Source organism: Brassica oleracea, chromosome C6 (genome assembly GCF_000695525.1).
Source record: "Brassica oleracea var. oleracea cultivar TO1000 chromosome C6, BOL, whole genome shotgun sequence".
NCBI lineage: Eukaryota > Viridiplantae > Streptophyta > Magnoliopsida > Brassicales > Brassicaceae > Brassica > Brassica oleracea.
The window spans coordinates 4,579-25,506 of record NC_027753.1 but is presented as its reverse complement, the minus strand read 5'-3'; the positions used below and the strand labels follow the sequence as shown (position 1 = coordinate 25,506).

The 20,928-nt window shown below is 38.1% G+C and overlaps 3 protein-coding genes across 4 annotated transcripts; 2 read left to right on the top strand and 1 right to left on the bottom strand.

Annotated features, from left to right (window-relative positions):
- Positions 1-681: 681 nt before the first annotated feature.
- Positions 682-1,724, top strand: LOC106297126 (syntaxin-31-like). Its single transcript, XM_013733408.1, has 4 exons — positions 682-715; positions 1,120-1,175; positions 1,262-1,479; positions 1,565-1,724. Exons 1-4 carry the CDS (start codon positions 682-684, stop codon positions 1,722-1,724), a joined length of 468 nt encoding a protein of 155 aa, XP_013588862.1.
- A 1,388-nt stretch (positions 1,725-3,112) lies between these two features.
- LOC106300585 (protein FAM188A) lies at positions 3,113-6,294 on the bottom strand. Its single transcript, XM_013736761.1, has 7 exons — positions 5,648-6,294; positions 5,359-5,437; positions 5,107-5,243; positions 4,904-5,015; positions 4,657-4,833; positions 4,206-4,277; positions 3,113-4,115 (listed from the first exon to the last, which is right to left on the bottom strand). The coding sequence occupies exons 1-7, from the start codon at positions 6,007-6,009 to the stop codon at positions 3,303-3,305; spliced, it is 1,752 nt and encodes a 583-aa protein (XP_013592215.1). The 5' UTR covers positions 6,010-6,294; the 3' UTR covers positions 3,113-3,302.
- A 6,343-nt stretch (positions 6,295-12,637) lies between these two features.
- On the top strand, positions 12,638-16,954 carry LOC106296551 (sterol 3-beta-glucosyltransferase UGT80B1). Of its 2 annotated transcripts, none has more exons than XM_013732701.1 (15): positions 12,638-12,794; positions 13,061-13,359; positions 13,435-13,583; positions 13,661-13,900; positions 14,095-14,206; positions 14,307-14,477; positions 14,583-14,646; positions 14,728-14,785; positions 14,879-15,056; positions 15,214-15,344; positions 15,589-15,691; positions 15,786-15,862; positions 15,961-16,008; positions 16,130-16,279; positions 16,602-16,954. In XM_013732701.1, exons 2-15 carry the CDS (start codon positions 13,203-13,205, stop codon positions 16,812-16,814), a joined length of 1,851 nt encoding a protein of 616 aa, XP_013588155.1. In that variant the 5' UTR covers positions 12,638-12,794; positions 13,061-13,202; the 3' UTR covers positions 16,815-16,954. The 2 variants fall into 2 exon arrangements, with proteins under 2 accessions (XP_013588155.1, XP_013588154.1); XM_013732700.1 differs by having other exon boundaries at positions 12,638-12,825.
- Positions 16,955-20,928: the final 3,974 nt, after the last annotated feature.

The following is a 20,928-nucleotide window of genomic DNA, read 5'->3' as shown; positions in this document are numbered from 1 at the left end:
ATGAAAGAAGGTGATGAGTGGAAAACTGCATTTAAAACGAAGTTGCATGAGTGGCTTGTTATGTCATTTGGTCTTACTAATGCACCTAGCACCTTCATGTGTTTAATGAACCATATCTTGGGAGCATTCATTGGTCATTTTGTTGTAGTTTACTTTGATGACATTCTTATCTACAGCAAGAACATGGATGAACATAAGATGCACTTGAAATCTGTTCTTGAGGGTCTTGAGAAAGAACGTTTGTTTGCTAACCTTGGAAAATGCTCTTTTGGAACAGATCATGTGGTCTTCTTAGGTTTTGCTGTAGGTGCAGATGGACTTAGTGTGGACGAGGATAATATCAAAGCCATATGAGATTGGCCTAGTCCAACGACCGTGGGTGAAGTAAGGAGTTTCCATGGTCTTACCGGCTTCTATATGCGATTTGTTCCAGACTTCAATTCCATTGCTGCTCCTCTGACTGAAGTGATCAAGAAGAATGTCGGATTCAAATGGGAACAAGCCCAAGAAGAAGCCTTTCAGATGCTAAAAGGGAAGTTGATTCTAAGTGATTGGTGAGTTTGTTGAATTTATAATTGAGCTTTGATATGTGAAACTATTGATTGAACTTCTTGTTTTTGATAGCGGGATGCGATTTAGATGAGGAAGATAAGGAAGATGCCAATGAGAAAGTAGAAGGAAATGGAAGGAAGAAGAAGACCCGACATAATTAAAGGTATAATCACTTAGAATCATTAGGAGAGGAAACTGAATGGTAGGTTTAGTATCATTAAGAGAGGAAACTAAATGATGGGTTTAGTATCATTAGGAGAAAATGAATGATAGGTTTAGGCCTTGGCAAAATAACTGGAACCGAAGAACCGAACCGAAACCGAACCGAAATACCCGAAACCCAGACCAATACTGAAGGACTAAGTGATTGGCATAAATGTAATCGATTGTCCGTTGGACACTTCTTTCTATTTTGTTTTTGTTTTTTCGTTTATAATCTGGTGTTTGATATTCTCTGTGTTCATACGATTTAATTTCAGGAGTATGAGAATCACCGGCGTGAAACTCTTCATGTCCGGCGTACAGCCACTAAGTTATTTTCATAAACTATTGCTCTTATCTAATTAGGTTTGGTTTTCTGCAACCCACCAGATTGCCGCCATCAAATAGTGGAGCTCCTTCAGGTATGCCCTTGATTGTGTCCGTTTTCCTTTATGCTGTATGATCAAACAATATATAAACATCTGATTTTCTGTTTGTGACATGGCAGAAAAGATGCAGATCCACCATCGAGAATGCACCATCGCAACAAATGGAGATGTCCATGTTACTACAAACAGTCCCAAAGCAGGAGAATTATACCCAAAACAGAGCTGGAGAATTATACCCAAAACAGAGCTCTTCACAGTGTGGAATAATAACAGAGCTCAGTGGAATATTCGCACATCTAGCTACGATGGTCACTCAACAAGGAAAGCTAGCTATCAGGTTCTTTAACATTCTTACCCAAAACCTCACCATATAGATAGTTTAAGGGAAGGTTAGTTTAACATATGTGGGTTTTATGGAACAGAATCGATGGCAATATGGATGAATCTTTAGTTGATGTAGAGGGAGCATGCAGCGCTCTTCTGCAGCATCTAGCTCGAATTACATCAAATAGATGGCTCATGATCAAGATCTTCGCTGTTATCATATTGTTCCTCATTGTTTTCCTCTTCTTCGTGGCTTGAAACATACATATCTTTTGATCTTGTTGCATCAACCTCAAAGATAAAACTTCCATCTATACACATGTTTTGCAAGCTTCAAGAGACACAATTTTTCAATCTTTCTCTTGGTTTAAAAAAGCGACCGTTTTTAGCGCCATGGCGCTAAGCGCCACCAAGCGAGGACCTCATCGCCAAGGGACCCCATTGCCAGGCGAGGTACGTAAAACCCTCGCTTTACCTCGCTTTTCTTCGTTTTTGATATTTTGCTAAAGCGGTAAAAGCGCCGATTTGGTGTACCTATACAAAAAAAAACGATTCAAAATTGTACAATTATCAAAAACGGTTTATGAGAATATTTAAGGAGAGGAAGGGTTTTTGGCTACGAGAAAGATTTGGAGTATGAGGAGAATGATTCTGAATCTGACTAGAAGTTCATTTGCTTTTGAATTTGGTGTTTTTAGCTTTGAATTTGGTGTTTTCAGCTTTGAAATTGGTGTTTTCATTTGATGTTTGCTATATGAACCTTTGAGTTTTATTTATGGATTTGGTGTTTTTAGTTTCTGTCTTAGCATTCTTGTTTAACTAATATGTATATAGATGGTCTTGCATAGTACCTTTTGTGTTGCAGGTACACAAAGCGATGGTAAAATGGCGCCATGGCGCTGGGCGCTAAGCTCCAGCCTCCTCGCTTCGTCTCGCCTTGCGCCATTTCAAACCTCTTTCTACAAGATTCAAGTTTGTTTTTACTAGGAAACTTTTTGAAAAATGTAAGAGACACAATCTTATTGGGCCACTATAGGAGGTCCTTCTTCTCGGTGGCTTTGGTCCTGTGGTGACTCCATTGATTGTGCTACACAAAGGTTCTTCCTTGATTTGACATGCATAATTGTTCTAAGATGTTTTGGGTTTCTTTTGATCTTCATCTACTTGATTTTGTTTTGGGTTTTGTTGTCTTTTAGTTCATCTATTTTTAAGTTGATTCCCATTTATGGGTTTATGACTCTGGGGACTGGTGAGTTTTGTCCGCCGGCTTTGACTCCGAGTTACTTCTATTGCCGGCTTATTTAATATGTTTCAGTTAAAGTAATCAAATCTTCAGTGAAATTACTTATTAGGTATAGATTTCAAGCTACAGCTTATAATAATACTTCCTTATGATGTATAGATTTCAATCTACAGCTTATATAATATTTGGAGAGAAAGTAACAAACGATAGTAAGGAGAATAGGTGAGGACATAAACCTAGCTCGTCAAGAGCAGTCTTGAGATGTTCGCCACAAACCCTTCTTGACTCGAACCATCTGGTCTACATCAGTACAACTCTGGCAAAAACGCTAGAAAGAAGCGTGTAATCTACATCAACAACCCTATGAACCTGTTTAACAATGTCAGAATTTTTCATTTGGTTTAAAAGAAAATTATATGCTTCAGTTGAACATATTCATTTGTCTCAAAATAATGTTTAGTCTCAACAAATAACAAAAGTTCTATAATAATACAACAAAATGAAAAAAAGGAGAAACGCACAGAAAGTTCAAACGCGTCTAAACCGCCCAATCAAATAAGCGATTTCCCCTTTTCCCCATAATATAACATTCTTCAGACTATACTTGGAGGATCTCCAGCCCAGCTACAAGTGGCTCGTGACCACCGAGTTCTGATACAATCCACCAATGGTGCATGCTGTGCCGGCTTAGGCTGGTTCACTTCTGAGTCTTTGTCAGAGCTGCTGGACGTTGCACACGTCATGTACTCTTCTGGTGTCCATTTAGGAGGGACAGAGACGTTTAGTTTGGTGAGCCTTGGCCTTTGAACAGGAACCGTCCCACCTTCCACAGCCATAGCTTGACCACCACCGTTTATATCTGATTTAGCAATCCCATTGAAGTGATAGACATCAAACACTTTCTTTCCCATCATTCCTGATGAATCTTTGATTCCTCCCAAGTTTCTGTCCAGCTCCAAGATCACTTGCCATAACTCGCTCCACACAATGAACCCCATGGCGCAGATCTCATTCATCTTCTCATTTGGCAGTCTAATGTTTGTTTCCTGAACAACTTGGTGAAAGGCCTCCACGCTGATGAAACCACCTCCTCCGCTCTGGTCTCTTGCATCAAAAGCTCTTCTTATCTGAGACTCTCTCAGCTCAAGTTCGTTTTCTTCCTGGACAGCTGGATCGAGTGCAAACAGGACGGTGTAATGTGACTCGCTGCCAACGACCCATATAGGCCATTTGGGAGATTTGAGGTTCTGACCGACTTTGCAGAAATTGAGAGACTCGAGCAACGTCAGGAAGCCCACCTCAACATTCTTCGATATGCCTTTCAGAAACATGCCGCCTCCAAAATCCATCCTTCCATCAAACACATTAGGAACCGCTTCACCACACAATAGCAGGTTTACGATTTCCTAATCAAAAAGGGTACAGAGAAAAATCATTATTACTCAAGGACAAGTTACAGATCAAAGTGGATTCTGGAAATGTGTTCGTTCTATTACCTGGGAGGCATGTCCAAATGGTGCAGTTACCAGGGGGAGGTTTGGATCATCCCTGTCGTTTTGAACAGTATCCTGTTTATGGAAAAATAATTTTAATTATATACGGCTGTAGCTGACCTAAATAATGGGAATGAAAAATCTAGCACAATGATCCAGTCTGCAACTTGATATTCTGATTCACATCCGAATCAAAGAATAGTCTAGAAATCTAAACCAAAACTTCTAAATGCTGATGTGGTCTTTAACACAGTAGGACTAGCTTGCGTATCAGATGAGATTTTCTCTATAAATTCTATTTCTGGCTATAACGTCAATAGTAAGGTCCACAATGACCAACAAGTTGTTAGAAAAACTGAAACCTATCGTGTGAGGGAAATGCCAATTCAATCCTCATTCATATTATCATTTTTTTTTTTTTAAAGAGTAATAAGGATAAAGGTTGCGTCAATACCAGTCCACGGGAGAGTAAAGCTGAAATAAGGAATAGCAAAGCACCCACGCGACTCTGGAAAGCAGTTATTGCGCCTGCTATCTTACTAAGGGCACTGGACTGAGTTGTGAATGTCTCAAATCTTAAGATCTTTTGCAAATCTGAAGCAGACTCAATGGGGAGCCCAGCAGCCATTACCTGCAACAGCAAATAACCAACCAGTGAAGCAAAACTAAAAACTTGCACCAAATATGGAAAAGAAACTTACCTCATCTTTCTGATTAGTATTGAGATCCTCAGAGTAAAGGAAACTCGCTACTACAGCACGGTTATTGTTCCCACACATAAATAGAATCTCACACATGCTTCTAACAAGGGCCCTGCAAAAAAAAAATACAATGACAGATGGTGAGATCATGATAACGAAAATTCGGACTTGAATAACAAACACTCATGAGAAAAAGAAATCACCTTGTTTTTGCTTCTTCTGGTATAGAAGAGAAAGAGTCTGATGCGACATAAGGGTTTTTAGATGTTTTGACACCCAAACTCGGCGAATCTTTTCCTATGTCATCCGGAAAGTAAAGAAGGTATTTAAGAACAAATGCCTACAAAGAAAAAAAAAGGAGCAGTCAGCTTCCACTGTAAGAAGGTTCACATGCTCCAGACAAGAAATTGAAATTGAAATTAAAAAAAAAAAGAGAGAGAGAGAGAGAATGTTACCTGTAATGCTGCTAAAACACCGCAGGGGCCACCTTCATGCTGCACTAACCCTATAGTAGTTTCAGGATGAGGGCTAAACCTATAGCAGAATTGTCAAAAAAAAAAAAGCGAGAGGATATATGCAAATGACTGAAGAAATTAGATACAATCACAAGCAGTGTAATCATCATCATCATCATGCATTTTAAAGTGGGTTTTAGGCATCAAAACCCAATATCTAGTCTAGAAATGGTCAGTTTGATGCTGACAGCAATGCATCAAAATTAAATTTTGAATAAATCCATGGTACCTTATGCCTTGATTAGTCCACTGTGCAAGTATGCTTTTGGAAACCTCATTCCCAAACACCATTGTGAACAGCTGATTAGACTCTTGAGGCGATAACTCCAAACCACCACCGGATCCAATCCCTTTACAGCTATCAGCAACCGAAGCCAGAGCTCTGGGGCTCTTAGGAAACGACAGCATTCGTTTCTCAGCCGCAGCAGCCATGATCTCCCTCTGCAACCGCCGTGTTTTGGCCTCCGGCGATTCACCAGATCCGGATCCAGTTTCTTCAATGGGTTTGCTCCGTTTGGCCTCTGGGGGATTGTACTGCATACTCATCTTAAGAGCCAATTCCAAATCCTCGTCGTCTTGATGATTCGCCATTGAGAATACCTCCCGGATCTTAAGATTGCGGATCTGATAAAAAGGATGACAAAAAAACCCAACCCAATTCGAGTCAATGACTCTCACAAGTCCCCCGGAGGTAGTATAATCATAATCATAATCATAATCATAATGGCAGCAGCGAATTTAAAGGCTTCTCTTTTCGATTTCAATTGCTTGTTTTTAGGGCAATCAAACTCCACAACTTTAATCAGATTGTTTTTCTATTTCTTCTTTTGGACCCGTCGTTTCACGAGTTTTTTTTCTTTTTTTTTTTCTGTTAATTCACTCAGTCAATAGGTTGCTCGCTTTTTTTTTAATGACCTTACCAAGAAAACCCCTTTTCGGAATCGCGCTAGACGCTGTCCGTGTGGCGGTACCGGACCTGGCGAGTTATTTAAAAAGAAAAAAAGACAAAAATAGCGCTAAATCAAGTTTATGTTCCCAAACTAGTACTCAAGGTCAAAAGTCACAAAAATAGCACTTAATGTTTTATCAAAAGTCACAAACTTAGGGTTTAGAGTTAAAGGGTGGGGTTTAGGATTTAGGGTTTAGCGTTTAGGGTTTAGAGTTTAGAGTTTAGGGTTTAGAGTTGAGAAATGAGGTTTTGGGGATAAGATTTCAAATTTTGAAAAATAAAAAAATTAAAATTTTTAAAGGATAAACTTTGAAATGTGCTATTTTGGTCATTTTAGTTTTTGAGTGCTATTTTTGTGATATAAACTTAGAAATGTGCTATTTTGGAGATTTGATCATTTAAAAATCAGGGATAAACATAGGTTTTATTAAATTATCAGTATAAAATGTGCAAAAGATTCATAATTTAATTGTGGCCCAGTATTTAATGAGCTATTGGGTGTTAATGTCTTTGATATATTGGTGGGCTGGTATCCAATGGAGACAAACGTGCCATGTTAATCTGGTGATATTTATCATATTGAAATAAATTGATCGTGGTTTAGTTTTGGGCCGAATTAAAATTGTTAGGTGGTTTAAATTTGGGTCGAAATTAATCAAGAAACAAAACTCGTTCTTTTCTCAAACTTCTATTTTTGAGAAAGTTTATTTTTGTTTTTGCTTCTCCGACTTCCATTGGAATTTTTTTCGTTTTTGGTTTGTTTCAGTTTTTTTTGTCTCCTTCTCTATGATATTTAAGTCAGTTCTTCTTTTTTATGTAACAGCTCAATCTTTCTCCTTTACAAAGCTTAATATCTATGTAATTTCCACGGTGATGTAAAGCTTTTTGTTAAGTGAAGGATTGAGTTTTGATTCCCAGTAATAAAAGAAGAACCAATGTGGATGAAGCTTGGAAGGAGTCAAGTTAATCGGTTTTGAAGAAAATACTGTCAATCCATGGTGTTGCACAGGTGAAGCCATCGAAGATCGGTGAGGTGAAGCCTTTCAAGAACACGAGTTGCAGTGATGTTAATGGTAATATTTTTTGGTCAAATCTCCAAAATAGCACATTTTTAAGTTTATATCACAAAAATAGCACTCAAAAACTAAAATGACCAAAATAGCACATTTCAAAGTTTATCCTTTAAAAATTTTAATTTTTTTATTTTTCAAAATTTGAAATCTTATCCCCAAAACCTCATTTCTCAACTCTAAACCCTAAACCCTAAACTCTAAACCCTAAACCCTAAACCTTAAATCCTAAACCCCACCCTTTAACTCTAAACCCTAAGTTTGTGACTTTTGATAAAACATTAAGTGCTATTTTTGTGACTTTTGACCTTGAGTGTTAGTTTGGGAACAAAAACTTGATTTAGTGTTATTTTTGTCTTTTTATCATATTTTTTTGCTGCATTTTTGATAATGGGCTTAATCTCATTATGTCTGAATACATTATTAACTGATTTTGGCCCACCACGCTTTAAGTAACGCGGCCGCGTAACGGTTATAAAGCGCTCTCGGCGGAGACAAATCGGTCTGCCGTATAATGTAACCGTATTGGCTCAATTCACCACGGTGACCACCCGTACCATGCATACGCTAGCCGCGTTTCGAACAGGGGTAAAAACCAATTCAAGTACTATAAAAAACCAGAATAGGTTTAAGTCGGATCTTTCTAGATCCGGAAAGATATGGTTCTCATATTAAAAAAAAAACATAAAATTATGGATACCATTATTCCTAGTTCGATTATATATTTTTAATCGAAATAACCAAATTATCTATTCAGTTTGCATATTTTATATCCAAATTATCCAAATTTACCTTAAATAAATATATATTACTAATATACTCATTAGATATGATGCAAATCGGTTATTGTTATCTGAAAGTAACCACGTATTTGATTTTATTTTAATTTTAGTTTTAGTTATTAAGAAAATGTTATTGGTTTATATATTTTGATTGATTTAGAAATCAATGTAATATTTATAAATCCAACTAAAATATGTAGATTTTAAATTTTTTCGCTCCAGGGCTCCAGTAGTACATCCAAAGATGACCGTCAGCAGTCTTATTAATTTTGAAACAAAGGAGTGGGATGCTCGATTACTGGAATAGTATATAGACCAAGAGGACATACCGATGATTCAGAGTCTGGCCATAAGTCTTACTCATCGACGCGATACCTTTTTCTGGAGCTACACCAAAAATGGTCAATATACAGTCAAATCTGGATATTGGGTAGCGACAAATATATTGACAAATGATTAGGAAAAAGAAGTTCTATAACCTAGTATAACCAAACTCCAAGCCTTTCCTTGAAAAGTGAATGCACCTCAAAAGATTTGTCATCTTATATGGCAATTAATCTCAGGGCAGGTAGCAGTCACAAGGAATCAGGTGCATCGCAATATGCGATGTGATAGCTTTTGCCCAAGATGTGGAGAGCCAGAAGAATCAGTTACTCATGCGATCTTTGAATGCCCACCTGCTGTACAAGCATGGGCATTATCATCAACATCGTCAAACTTTCAAACTTTTTTCCCTTTCTCAAGCATCTACGCCAACATGAACTATCTATTTTGGAGGAAAAATAGTATTATGGAGCCACAAGATAATAAAGACCTTTATCCTTGGATAATTTGGTACATATGGAAGGCGAAGAATAATAAGCTATTCAGAGGTATAAACAGGGATCCACTGGAGGTAGTCATATATGCAAAGAGTGAGTGTCAAAGGATGGTATAATGCAAATGATACTAGAACTGTCCCTGCACAGGCACAAATTGCTGAAGAAACACAAGCCTTAAGCTTGAGTAGTATTTGTATGGTGGATGGTTCATGGACATCCACATATCAATTCAGTGGAATTGAATGGGTTTGGAAGAATAACATGGGGAAGATTCAACTAATGGGGACACGAAACTTAAGGAGACGTGAGACATCACTACATTCGGAACTAGAAGTGCTAAGATGGGCAATGGAGAGTATGTTACAGCACTCGATCTGTCAGAGATTTGAGACAGATTGCAAGGACCTGATTGCAATGATAGCAGATCCACAAGCTTGGCCAAACTTTTCAACTGAGCTGGAGGTCATACAAATTCTCAAGATGTGTTTTCCGGACTTCATGATCAGTTACTTCCCAAGGGCGCAAAATAGAACTGCCGATTCGTTAGCTAGGAATGTCTGTTCTTTTCATAGATCGCTTTGTTTTATTGGTTGTTCTATTCCGGTCTGGTTACCCAGACCACCTCGAGTTTGTGTAACAGAATAGCCGTTTGCTGCAAAAAAAAAACTATATTTTAACCAATAGAAAAATAAAATTAATAAATTCTACATTGAAATGTTAAAACGACACTTATTTTGCAACAAAATTTTTTCTCTACAACGACACTTAATATGAAACGGAGGGAGTATATATTTATTATTTTTATAATATGTAAAAATATATAATACATAAAATAATTTATATATAAAGATGTTAACCTAGTTTAACCTAGTTTAATGTAGAGTCAATTTGGCCAAAATCCTAAAAGAAGTTAGTAATTAGCAAACTACCTATAGCAAAAATATTGTGGGCTTTGCATTGCAACTAGGAGAATGTAAATGACCAGACAGTCCTCCTGTCGATTAGATAATGAATTAGACTAGGATGTATGTAGATTAGAAACAAAAAAAAACTTATTTGAGGGCGAATAATAATCATTAAACTGGGTGTTTCAAAAAAAAAAAAAAATCATTAAACTGGAATTTATCTCCCTCCCTAGTTACGTGAGGTGAGGCTCCCCCTCAATTTTTTTCAAAAAATAATAATAACCCCTCACAAATATCTTCTTCACCACGATGAGGTATGTTTTCAAGTCAATGGCATTTTTTCCTCAACTCAGTTCCAATGCATGATTCATGAGACCAATATCTGTATTTTGAACTAAGTAGATAAGTATCATCTCAATATATAAACAAGATGTATTGAGTTAGCCGGATAGTTATTAATATAGCAGCTAATATTACATTTAGCTAATAAATTATTTGTTACAGGCTATTAAAAGTGTTAGTAATCTAACGTTAAATTTGGCAGATGTTACATAATGTGGTTTGATATCATGTTTTATAAATTGTTCAACATTAAAAACGCTATTATATGTGCTTTATTATCTGTCATTAGTATGTGTTATGTCTTATGTGTATAAACTTCTAAAATAAAGTTATAATGGATAATTAAATAGTTACACATTCTTAGATATGTTAACCCTATAGCAATGAATCTCATAAAGTAATCTAAAATATCAATACAAAACAAAAAGTAAAATTTATGTTATTATATAAGTTGGCAGGTTACCAAAGAATCTTAAATATTAATTAAAATATGCATGTAAATGTATGTTAAAATTGTTATATGCTATAAATTATGGTAGTAGTCTAAAAATGAATTTTAAAGCTAATTAAAAGGGTTTACTAAAAATTATACATGGCTAAAATCTTTATTGTATCAAATTAAATTGTTGGAAACTTTCAATATTATATTTAGCACGTAAAGAGTATTCTTAACAAGTTAAACAGCTATAAAAATCACAAATTATAAAGTTTGGAACTCTCTGTTAATTGGTTCATAACTAGGTAGTAGATCGTTTTATCTATCAAATCACTTGATATTTATGCTGTAACATCTTCTCAAATCAAATGAAATCTGCGGTTTTTCAAAACAACATATAATTCTTCTTTACTCTACATTTACGTTCTTTTTCTATATCCATTTTTGAACATGAAATCTGAGGTTTTTACAAGCAAAATGAAAATGAATGATGATTACAAATTAGGAGAGAGTTCAGAAACACAGATACATAAGTTTGTGTTATCTTGATTTCTGTTATTCTCCATTATTTTGATTTGTATAACAGAATTTTGATAGTGATTCTTGTGGAAATAGGAGATAAGGAAAGAGTTCAGACAAAGAGAAATATGCCAACTATAAATTTTGAAAGTGTAGATAGATTTTTTTTAAAGATAGGAGAGATACATAAACACAATCTTTAGCCAGGGAAAAACATTTTCCTCGAGTCCTAAGCCCTAACAAATGGAGTTAAGTCAAAAACAAACTGATTACAAACCAACATAACTGAATTGAATCACTATCTAAAGCCCAACAATGGAAGATCATTCTAGTACCACCAAGCTTTACTCCATGCAACTTCGAGAGAGAGAGAGAGTAACCAAGTACCACAAATATAACAGACTCCTCCAATAGTGAATAAGCACAGTCAGTTTAAACCATGAACTTAAAGATTCTAAACACCCGGAATGGCTGAACAATTGCAGGAACATGAACCATGATCAATCATCCGGAAGAGGCAATATCAATAAGGAATGACTTGGCCAATAAGAAAGCCAATCTCTTGAGAAGAGACACGGAGCGAGCCGATCCAAAACCATGCCAATCTCATCTCGAGAAGCAAGACTTGAAAGGAAACGAAAATTGACTGAATCAAAAGAGACCAACAATGGAGAAAGGAAACTTGAACCCGGGAATAAAAATCCATTAGATGGATAGAACACAAAATCTGCAGAAGATGGAATCAATCAGAGGAGAGATTTCGGCCAGGAAGAAGGGGAAAAACAGAACCACCCCAAACTGCTGGCCAGATCTAAGATTAGATCTACACCGATGATCAAGATGATCCGGAGCCACATGCAGCAGATCCATCGAGAAGACAACAAGATTAAAAGAAAGCCTCCTCAAACAGATACATCTCTCAGACTGCCAAATACAGATCGGAGGTTGAAAGATGAAGAGAAGGGGAGGAGAGAAAGAAAGAGAGAGAGAGGAGAACCCCGCAATTTTTTTTTTTTTTTTTTTTTTTTTTTTTGTAAAAGTGGAGATATTAAGTAGGTTAGAATCGATGTCCAAAAAAAATAGAGTATAATCGTATATGGAGTAGGGGTAAAATAGTCATAAATATTTCGACATAAACGAAGAAAACGCTGTATGTGTATTCACTTAATTTCCCTATAATCCTTGTGTGTAGAGTGCAATTACTCTTTAATGTATAGTTAACCCACTAGACCAGAGTAATAAATTTACCCAGAGTACCAAAACAAGACACTGATACTAAAATGCTGTAAAATTATTTTCGAGTAATCCCTGATGCTTTTCCGAACATAGCAATTTAAAAGTCGCAGTATCTTACTGTCTTGGAATTTATATAATTCCACAATAATGAATCGGTGGCATCGCGTAATGAAATGAAATGAATGATATTTATTTTATTTATGCAAATAAATATATCATCAGTTGGTTGATTCAAAAGTCTCCAAACCCCTGGGAAATCGGACAATCCTTTCCCCAAACCATAATCTTCCTTTCTATCTCTTGCGCTTTCGCTCAGGTCATCAGCAATCTCTTTCGATTTCATTCCTGTGGGTTTCTTTCTTTTCTCGTTCTGTATGTTTGATTAATGAGGAATTCTCTTGAGTCGTTTTAAAATTTCGAGTTAAAGATGGATCCTTTTTGTTTTCTCGTGAAAGAGACAAGACTCTGTTTGTTCTCGATTTATCTGATAAAGATAAGAGAAAAAAAAAGAAGAGAAACACCCAATTTTTCGACATTTCATTTATTTACATCCTTGTCCCTTTTGCTTTGTGTAAGGTGCAGCTAACTTTTCCTGAGGATTGACTGGTTGGCGCTAGCTCTGATTTGCTGCTTTACAGCGTTTGGCAGGAGCCATTGATCGAATAAATGTCAAACTCTGTATAATTGCTTCAGAAGTTCATTTTTTGTTATTGGTGCTGCATTGATGGCGAGTGATGTAGCTACTCATCCATTGCAAGAATTAAACGACGATGGGATCAGTTGTTGGAAGGATGATGGTGAGAAAGCGAGTTTATTGGAAACATCTACTGGCTCCTCTGTAGAGAAGAATGCACCTGGTGGTTCTTCTGATTGGCCTAGGGGTTAGTCCTTTTTTTTTTCCATTCTTGCTTTTGTCTGATTCTAACACCTGATCACGATTGTATATGTTCTTCAAGGACTGGACCACTGCACGACTGCACCTGTTGGTCTCTATGGAGATATGCTAATCGATGACAATGAGATTAAGTACTCTCGGTCTTTGACTGAGAAAGCCTCTCCTGTGAATCACAACTCGAAATTAGATAGATTGTCGGAGCGTGAAAAGGTAAACATTGCCTTTGTAACTCTGGTTATTGCAAATATTTTTCTTTGTTGATTATCTTTTTCTTCTTGTTGTTCTAGCAAAAACTCATTGTTGAGCTAGTCAGAATACAAAATGACGGGACAGTGGAAGTTGATATAAATAGAGGAACTCCGGTATCGGAGTTATTGGAGTTTCAGCCAATCAAAGGGGGGACAGTCACTTATGAAAAGTCCTTGGCAGAATCCTTCAGATCCATCCCAAGGTTAACGATTGTTATACTTGTGGTTGGAACTCGAGGCGATGTGCAGCCTTTTCTAGCCATTGCAAAGCGCCTCCAGGTGATCTCAAAATTGTGAAATAAATATGTAATCGACTATGAGGATGCATACATCATATCTTCGAATCTGCTAACTCTAGTTTAATTTCTTCATTATCCACGTATATGTTGTTGACTCTTTTCCCTTGTTGTTATCATTGTAGTGAACCCATTGGTCATTGGCATTATTGACAAACGGTTTTTCTTCGTTTTCAGGAATTTGGTCATCGTGTTAGGCTGGCAACTCATGCAAATTTCTCCTCTTTTATACGGTCTGCTGGAGTAGAGTTCTATCCCTTGGGTGGTGATCCCCGAGAATTAGCTGGATGTAAGAAGCCCTCAATGAAAAGATCCATTTATATTCTAGTGTTCTTAATGGTAGCACTCATCAGAGGTAAGCTCACTGTTACGGCTCTTTATTAATGTAGATATGGCGAGAAATAAAGGTCTCATTCCTTCTGGGCCTGGAGAAATCGCAAAGCAGAGAAAACAACTCAAGGCAATCATAGAGTCTCTTCTTCCGGCATGCACAGAGCCTGATATGCAAACTGCTGCCTCTTTCCGAGCTCAAGCAATAATTGCAAACCCTCCTGCATATGGTAAACTTTTTGATTCATCAGCACCGTATTGTTTGTTTCTAACCTTTTCTTAACTATTATATTTACTAGGTTGCTTAATGATGTGGTTTTTGGCTTTAATTGCAGGACATGTGCATGTTGCTGAAGCTCTTGGAGTACCCATACATATTTTTTTCACAATGCCTTGGACGTGAGTTGACTTCTGTGGTTTTCATCTTAAAGTCAGTGTTATATGTTGTCCTGCTCTCTTACAACCTCTTCCTGTAGGCAGGCCCACTCATGAATTTCCCCACCCTTTGGCCCGTGTTCCTCAAAGTGCTGCGTATTGGGTATTTGATGGAGACTTTACTGGTTCTTTTTAATGATCTCGATATGTTGTTATTATGAACGCTTATTCTTTCGTAACCTTTTCTTCGTTTCAGTTGTCATATATAGTTGTTGATCTGATGGTATGGTGGAGCATAAGGACATACATAAATGATTTTAGGAAGAGGAAGCTAGACCTTGCACCTATCGCTTATTTCAGTACCTACCATGGTTCAATTTCTCACTTGCCTACTGCGTACATGTGGAGTCCTCATGTTGTGCCAAAGCCAAGTGGTAAGAGCATAGCTGCATCCCCGATACATGTATCCCACTGAAGGTTTATCATGTGTCATTGGTCTCAAGGACACATCTTTGATTGTGAACTCTTTTATCTTTTCTTTGATAGATAGATATCTGAATGATTTTGCTTTTGTTTGACTAAATTTTGCAGACTGGGGTCCTTTAGTAGATGTTGTTGGGTATTGTTTCATGAACCTTGGATCGAAGTACCAACCTGGGGAAGAGTTTATCCATTGGATAGAAAGAGGATCACCGCCCATATATATTGGGTTTGGAAGCATGGTAAGCTCCTTTTTGTTGGTAATAATTAGTATAGTGCATAGTGATGACAATGAACCTTGCAAATAAACATTAAAAGAAAAAAACAAATTGAAATCTTAGATTTGTATCAGTTTAATGTCAAGGTGAATAATTGTATCTTATCGATATATTTGTTTCAACAATTTATGTTCCTGACCCCCTTGTTTGTTTAACTGGTGGTGCACTAGTTTCAGCTCACAGTATTGTTGCTTTGTTTCCTTAACAGCCTCTTGATGATCCCAAAAGCACAATGGACATTATACTGGAGACTCTGAGAGATACAGAACAAAGAGGGATAGTTGATCGAGGTTGGGGTGGCCTGGGAAACCGTAAGCAGCTCCTGTACCATTTCTTTTGACGCTATGTGTGGTTTTCTTCTGGCTTTTCTTGATTCAGAAAACATTTTCATCTTCTATCTTTCAGTTGTTGATGTTCCGGCAAATGTATTCCTCATAGAGGACTGTCCTCACGATTGGTTGTTTCCTCAATGTTCAGCTGTGGTAAACCCTCTTTCGAGTCCCAATGTTTTTGCCTACATTCATGTCTTCCAAGATATTATGTTATAAATGAAGCTGTTTCTCGTGTTGTGGATATGTAGATTCATCATGGCGGTGCTGGAACCACAGCGACTGGACTGAAAGCTGGGGTAAAACGTTTTTACTCTTATACCCCCATTACCACAAGTGTCCTGTGGTGAAATTATAGCTGTTTTCCTTTACTACATGTAATATAACGCTGCCTATATGCATCTGAATTATGCCTGGCAGTGTCCAACAACAATTGTGCCGTTCTTTGGTGATCAGTTCTTCTGGGGTGACAGGATCTATGAGATAGGACTTGGGCCTGCACCAATACCGATAGCTCAGCTCAATGTTGAGAACCTCTGTAACTCCATAAGATTTATGCTTCAACCAGAGGTAAACAATCTTGATTTCCCGAATTTCCATAAATATAAATATAAATATGTTGGATATTTCCCAAATTTCCATGAATATAAATATAAATATAAATATGTTGGATATTTCCCAAATTTATATTTCCCAAATTTCCATAAATATAAATATGTTGGATGTTAAAGAGTAAAGAACTCTCTTTATTGCAAAACCAAACAAAACCCAATACGTTAAGCTTTGAGCAAATAAAGAAAGTTTTTTTGGTCTCACAACCGTAATCCTATACATATATCAAAGTTTTAATACTAGAAAGAAATGTATCAAAGAACACATCGTGGTATTTCAGGTGAAATCACGAGTGATGGAGCTAGCGAAAGTACTGGAGAACGAGGATGGTGTAGCTGCAGCAGTTGATGCATTCCATAGGCATTTGCCACCGGAGCTACCACTGCTGGATTCCTCGCCTGATAAAAAGGATGAAGATGATCAACCAGACCTATTACAGCGGCTCTTCATCCAGATTGGCAAAAAGTGTTGCCTTCCATGTGGGGGCGTGTGATATCAAATGTTTTTAGATGCTTTTTAGATGCATAATCTTGTCTCTGCAACTTCAATTCATTTCATTCAATGGTCAGAAATATGATTTTCTTTGGCATTGTTACATAAATTGGATATAAAAAAATATTTGATGGGTTTGTACCCGGGGGCGTACAACTGTCTATATACGTTTATTTGATTTTGATTCAGTGCAGCGGGGTACTGTGACTAGTCTGCTACACGCTCACAGGCCTGCCAGGCTGGTACAAGAAATTCAGCTTTGTTTTAGCAAGAAGGAAATATAACCTGTAGATTTTCTGCCCGGGAAAAAAGTTGTAGATCAATGACAATTCCTTAAATTTAAGAGCATCTTTGTGTAACTAATTTTGTCTTATTCCTGACAACCACACCATTATCGTCAATTTTTCTTCTTGAAGATTCATTTGGTTCTTACAATGTTATTCATTTGGTTCTTACAATGTTTTATGATAGATCTTTGATATCTGTAACTGTAAATCTCACTCTCGTATTGATAAAGGAAGTACAAATGTGTATAACTTTGTAGTATGATCTCGAGCTACACTCTCATCACGAATTTCACTCTAAATCACCGATCTCATCTTGATCGGGAAGTACAAACTCATAACGTCTATAACAAACTACAACAAAACATAAAACTCCTCAATAATTACACTCCTCTTTATACTAACACTCAGCTCAACCAACTGTTGTAACTGCAAATACTCTCCACGAAATAGAAGCTTTCCCACTCCTTTCTTATTGTTCAAACGTCATTACTCTCAACACTCCTCTTCTACTACTTCTTTTTCTCTCTTCTTACGATAGTAAACCTTCTTGAGCCTATCAATACTTCCCCCAACGAAATCCAGCTTGCCCTCAAGCTGGTACGAAGGAAAACAAACGCGGAACTCCTCCAATGACACCCACGAGTCTTCAAGAGAGGATCTACCACGCCAATGAACTAACAGTTCCAACTCTCCCTTCGACCCATAACGTTTCTCCAACATATCCTCAGGCTCCAAAGGTTCCTCTGCTGCAACAATAGCTCCGGGAGGTAAGATGGTACTCTGTTCCTGCTGACCAAGCGCCAACTTCAACTGAGAGATATGAAATACAGGATGAACACGGGCCTTGTCAGGTAAGAGTAGCTTATAAGCTGTCAACCCGATCCTCGCAATTATCTTATAAGGACCATAATACTTGGCAGCTATTTTTTGGCAGAAGCGTCTTGCGACTGTTTTCGGTCTGTAAGATTGCAGTTTCAAGTAAACCATATCACCTTCCTTAAACTCAACATCCCGCCTTGACTTATCGGCCTGCTGCTTCATAATCTCTTGCGCACGTAATAGATTATGCTTCAAATCGTCTAACATCTCATCACGTTCTCGTAAAGCAACATCAAGCTCGAAGTTAGCCGTAGAGCCAGGTTCAAAGCGTAACAAAGGAGGAGGATCTCTGCCATAGAGGACCTTAAACGTAGTTGTTTGTAAGGACTTGTGGTACGTGGTATTGTACCACAACTCTGCCCACGCCAAGTAAGCATGCCAGGACCGTGGATGAGAAGAACTGAAGCACCTCAAATATGTTTCCATACATCGATTTAAGACCTCAGACTGACCATCTGTTGGCAGATGAAAAGTCGTACTGTACTTCAGTGTAGTCCCAGCCAAACGAAACACTTCTGTCCAGAATGAACTCAAGAAAATCCTGTCTCTGTCAGAGACAATGCTCTTCGGGAATCCGTGCAATCGAACAATCTCAGATACAAATTTCTTTGCCACATCCAACGCCGTAAAAGGGTGTTTTAAACTCACAAAATGCGCGAACTTACTCAAGCGATCAATCACCACCAAGATCACATTGAAGCCATTCGATGTCGGAAGACCTTCTATGAAATCCATATTGATGTCATCCCACACACGGTCAGGAATGGCTAGAGGCTGAAGTAATCCTGCAGGGGACGCTGAAGTAATCCTGCAGGGGACAATGTAGAGTGTTTATGCGTCTGGCACACGCTACAGGAGGCAACATACTCTTGAATCTGCTTGAACATTCCCTTCCAGAAGAACAAGCATTGCACACGTTTAACCGTCTTTAACACTCCCGAGTGACCACCAACTTTGCTGTCATGGGCCTCTTGTAGAATCACAGAAATGAAGCGTGATGATTTTGGAATAACCAAGCGATGCTTCGACCACAACCTTCCCTCGATCACTTGATACTTCTTAGATTGTAAATCACCATCTTGAATCTTCGTAATAGTACCTTGTATTGCTGTATCTTCCATAATCTCCTTGAACAGATCTTCCCATTGTAAGACTGTTGGAACCGTTAAAGAGAGTAGCAATGTAGAAACTGACATCGATCGTGACAAACCATCAGCTGCCTTGTTCTCTAGTCCCGGTTTGTAGAAGATCTCGAAATCAAACCCCAAAATCTTCGTTAACCATTTCTGATATTCCAGATTCACCTCCTTCTGTTCCAACAAAAACTTGAGACTGCGTTGATCTGTATGAACTAGAAATTTCCTGCCCAAAAGATAATGCTTCCATTTACGTATAGCCATCACAATTGCCATGAGCTCCCTCTCATAAGCTGGTTTTAACTGTTCTCGAGGTGTCAATGCATGACTAAAGAACGCTATAGGTCGTTTATCCTGCATCAATACTGCTCCTAAGCCAAACCCTGATGCATCTGACTCAATAACAAATGTTTTCTCAAAATCCGGCAAAGCTAATACATGGGCATGAACCATAGCATACTTCAGGTTGTTGAACGCTTCTTGTGCTTCCTGTGACCACAAAAGTTGATCTTTCTTAAATAAAACTGTCAGCGGTCAACCAATACTGCCATAGTCTCTGATGAACTTGCGATAGTACCCCGTCAAACCCAAAAATCCACGTAGTTGTTTCACTGTCTTCGGTTCTGGCCATTCTTGCATAGCACTGATCTTCGCAGAGTCTGTTGCTACACCATCAACTGATATCATGTGACCCAAATACTCTACTGACGGCACACCAAAAGTACACTTCTTATGATTCGCGAACAACCTCTGTTCTCTCAAGACTTGTAGCACTAGCCGTAAATGTTCTTCATGAGACTGGTGATCCTTACTGTAAATCAGAATATCGTCAAAGAACACCAATACAAATTTACGGAGAAAGGGTTTAAAAACTTTGTTCATCAACGCTTGGAAGGTCGCTGGTGCATTAGTTAAGCCAAACGGCATTACTAAGAATTCATAGTGACCCTCCACTGTTCTGAACGCGGTTTTAGGAATGTCCTCTTCCACCATTCTGATTTGATGATAACCAGAACGAAGGTCCAGTTTTGAAAACACAGATGCCCCGTGGAGTTCATCCAATAGTTGATCAATAACCGGTATAGGATACTTGTCCAGCACCGTAGCCCTGGTGAGAGACCTGTAATCCACGCAGAAACGAAGAGAACCGTCCTTCTTTTTAACCAGTAACACCGGGCTGGAGAAAGGGCTAGTACTCGGTCTTATGATACCAGACACGAGCATCTCATTCACCATCTGTTCCATTGCCACTTTGCTGGCATGTGGGTACCTATAAGGTCGAACAGATACTGCAGTAACTCCTGGTTGCAACGTAATTGCGTGTTCACTTCCTCCGAGGGGAGGTAATGAAGTTGGACCGCAAAAACGTCTTCAAATTCTTGGAGTAGCAGTGAGAACTTTGGTGAAAAATCTGGAGTCGACGATGTAGCAATAGAGGTAGCAAGCAGCACTTCTCTTCCTGACTTACTAACTCTAAAGACCGGTTTCAATGACTTGAATGAGAAGTTGGTGCAATGCAGGGCCTTCTCCCCAAGCCGAGTCACCTTATTCCTATTATAGACAAACGAAAGGACCTGCTCCTTCCAGTCCACTTCGCACTTGCCTAAGGTTTCAAGCCACTGAATACCAAGTATCACATCGACGTTTCCCAGTTCAAGAGAGATGAAGTCACTTATGAAGTTGGTTTTGTTTAACTGGAAAGTGACTGCTTGGCAAGTTCCCACAGCGTTCACAGTCACTCCATTTTCCAACAGCACGTTCAAGCTGTTATCTGCAGAAACTTTCAATCGCAGCTTGTCCACAACCTCGGGTG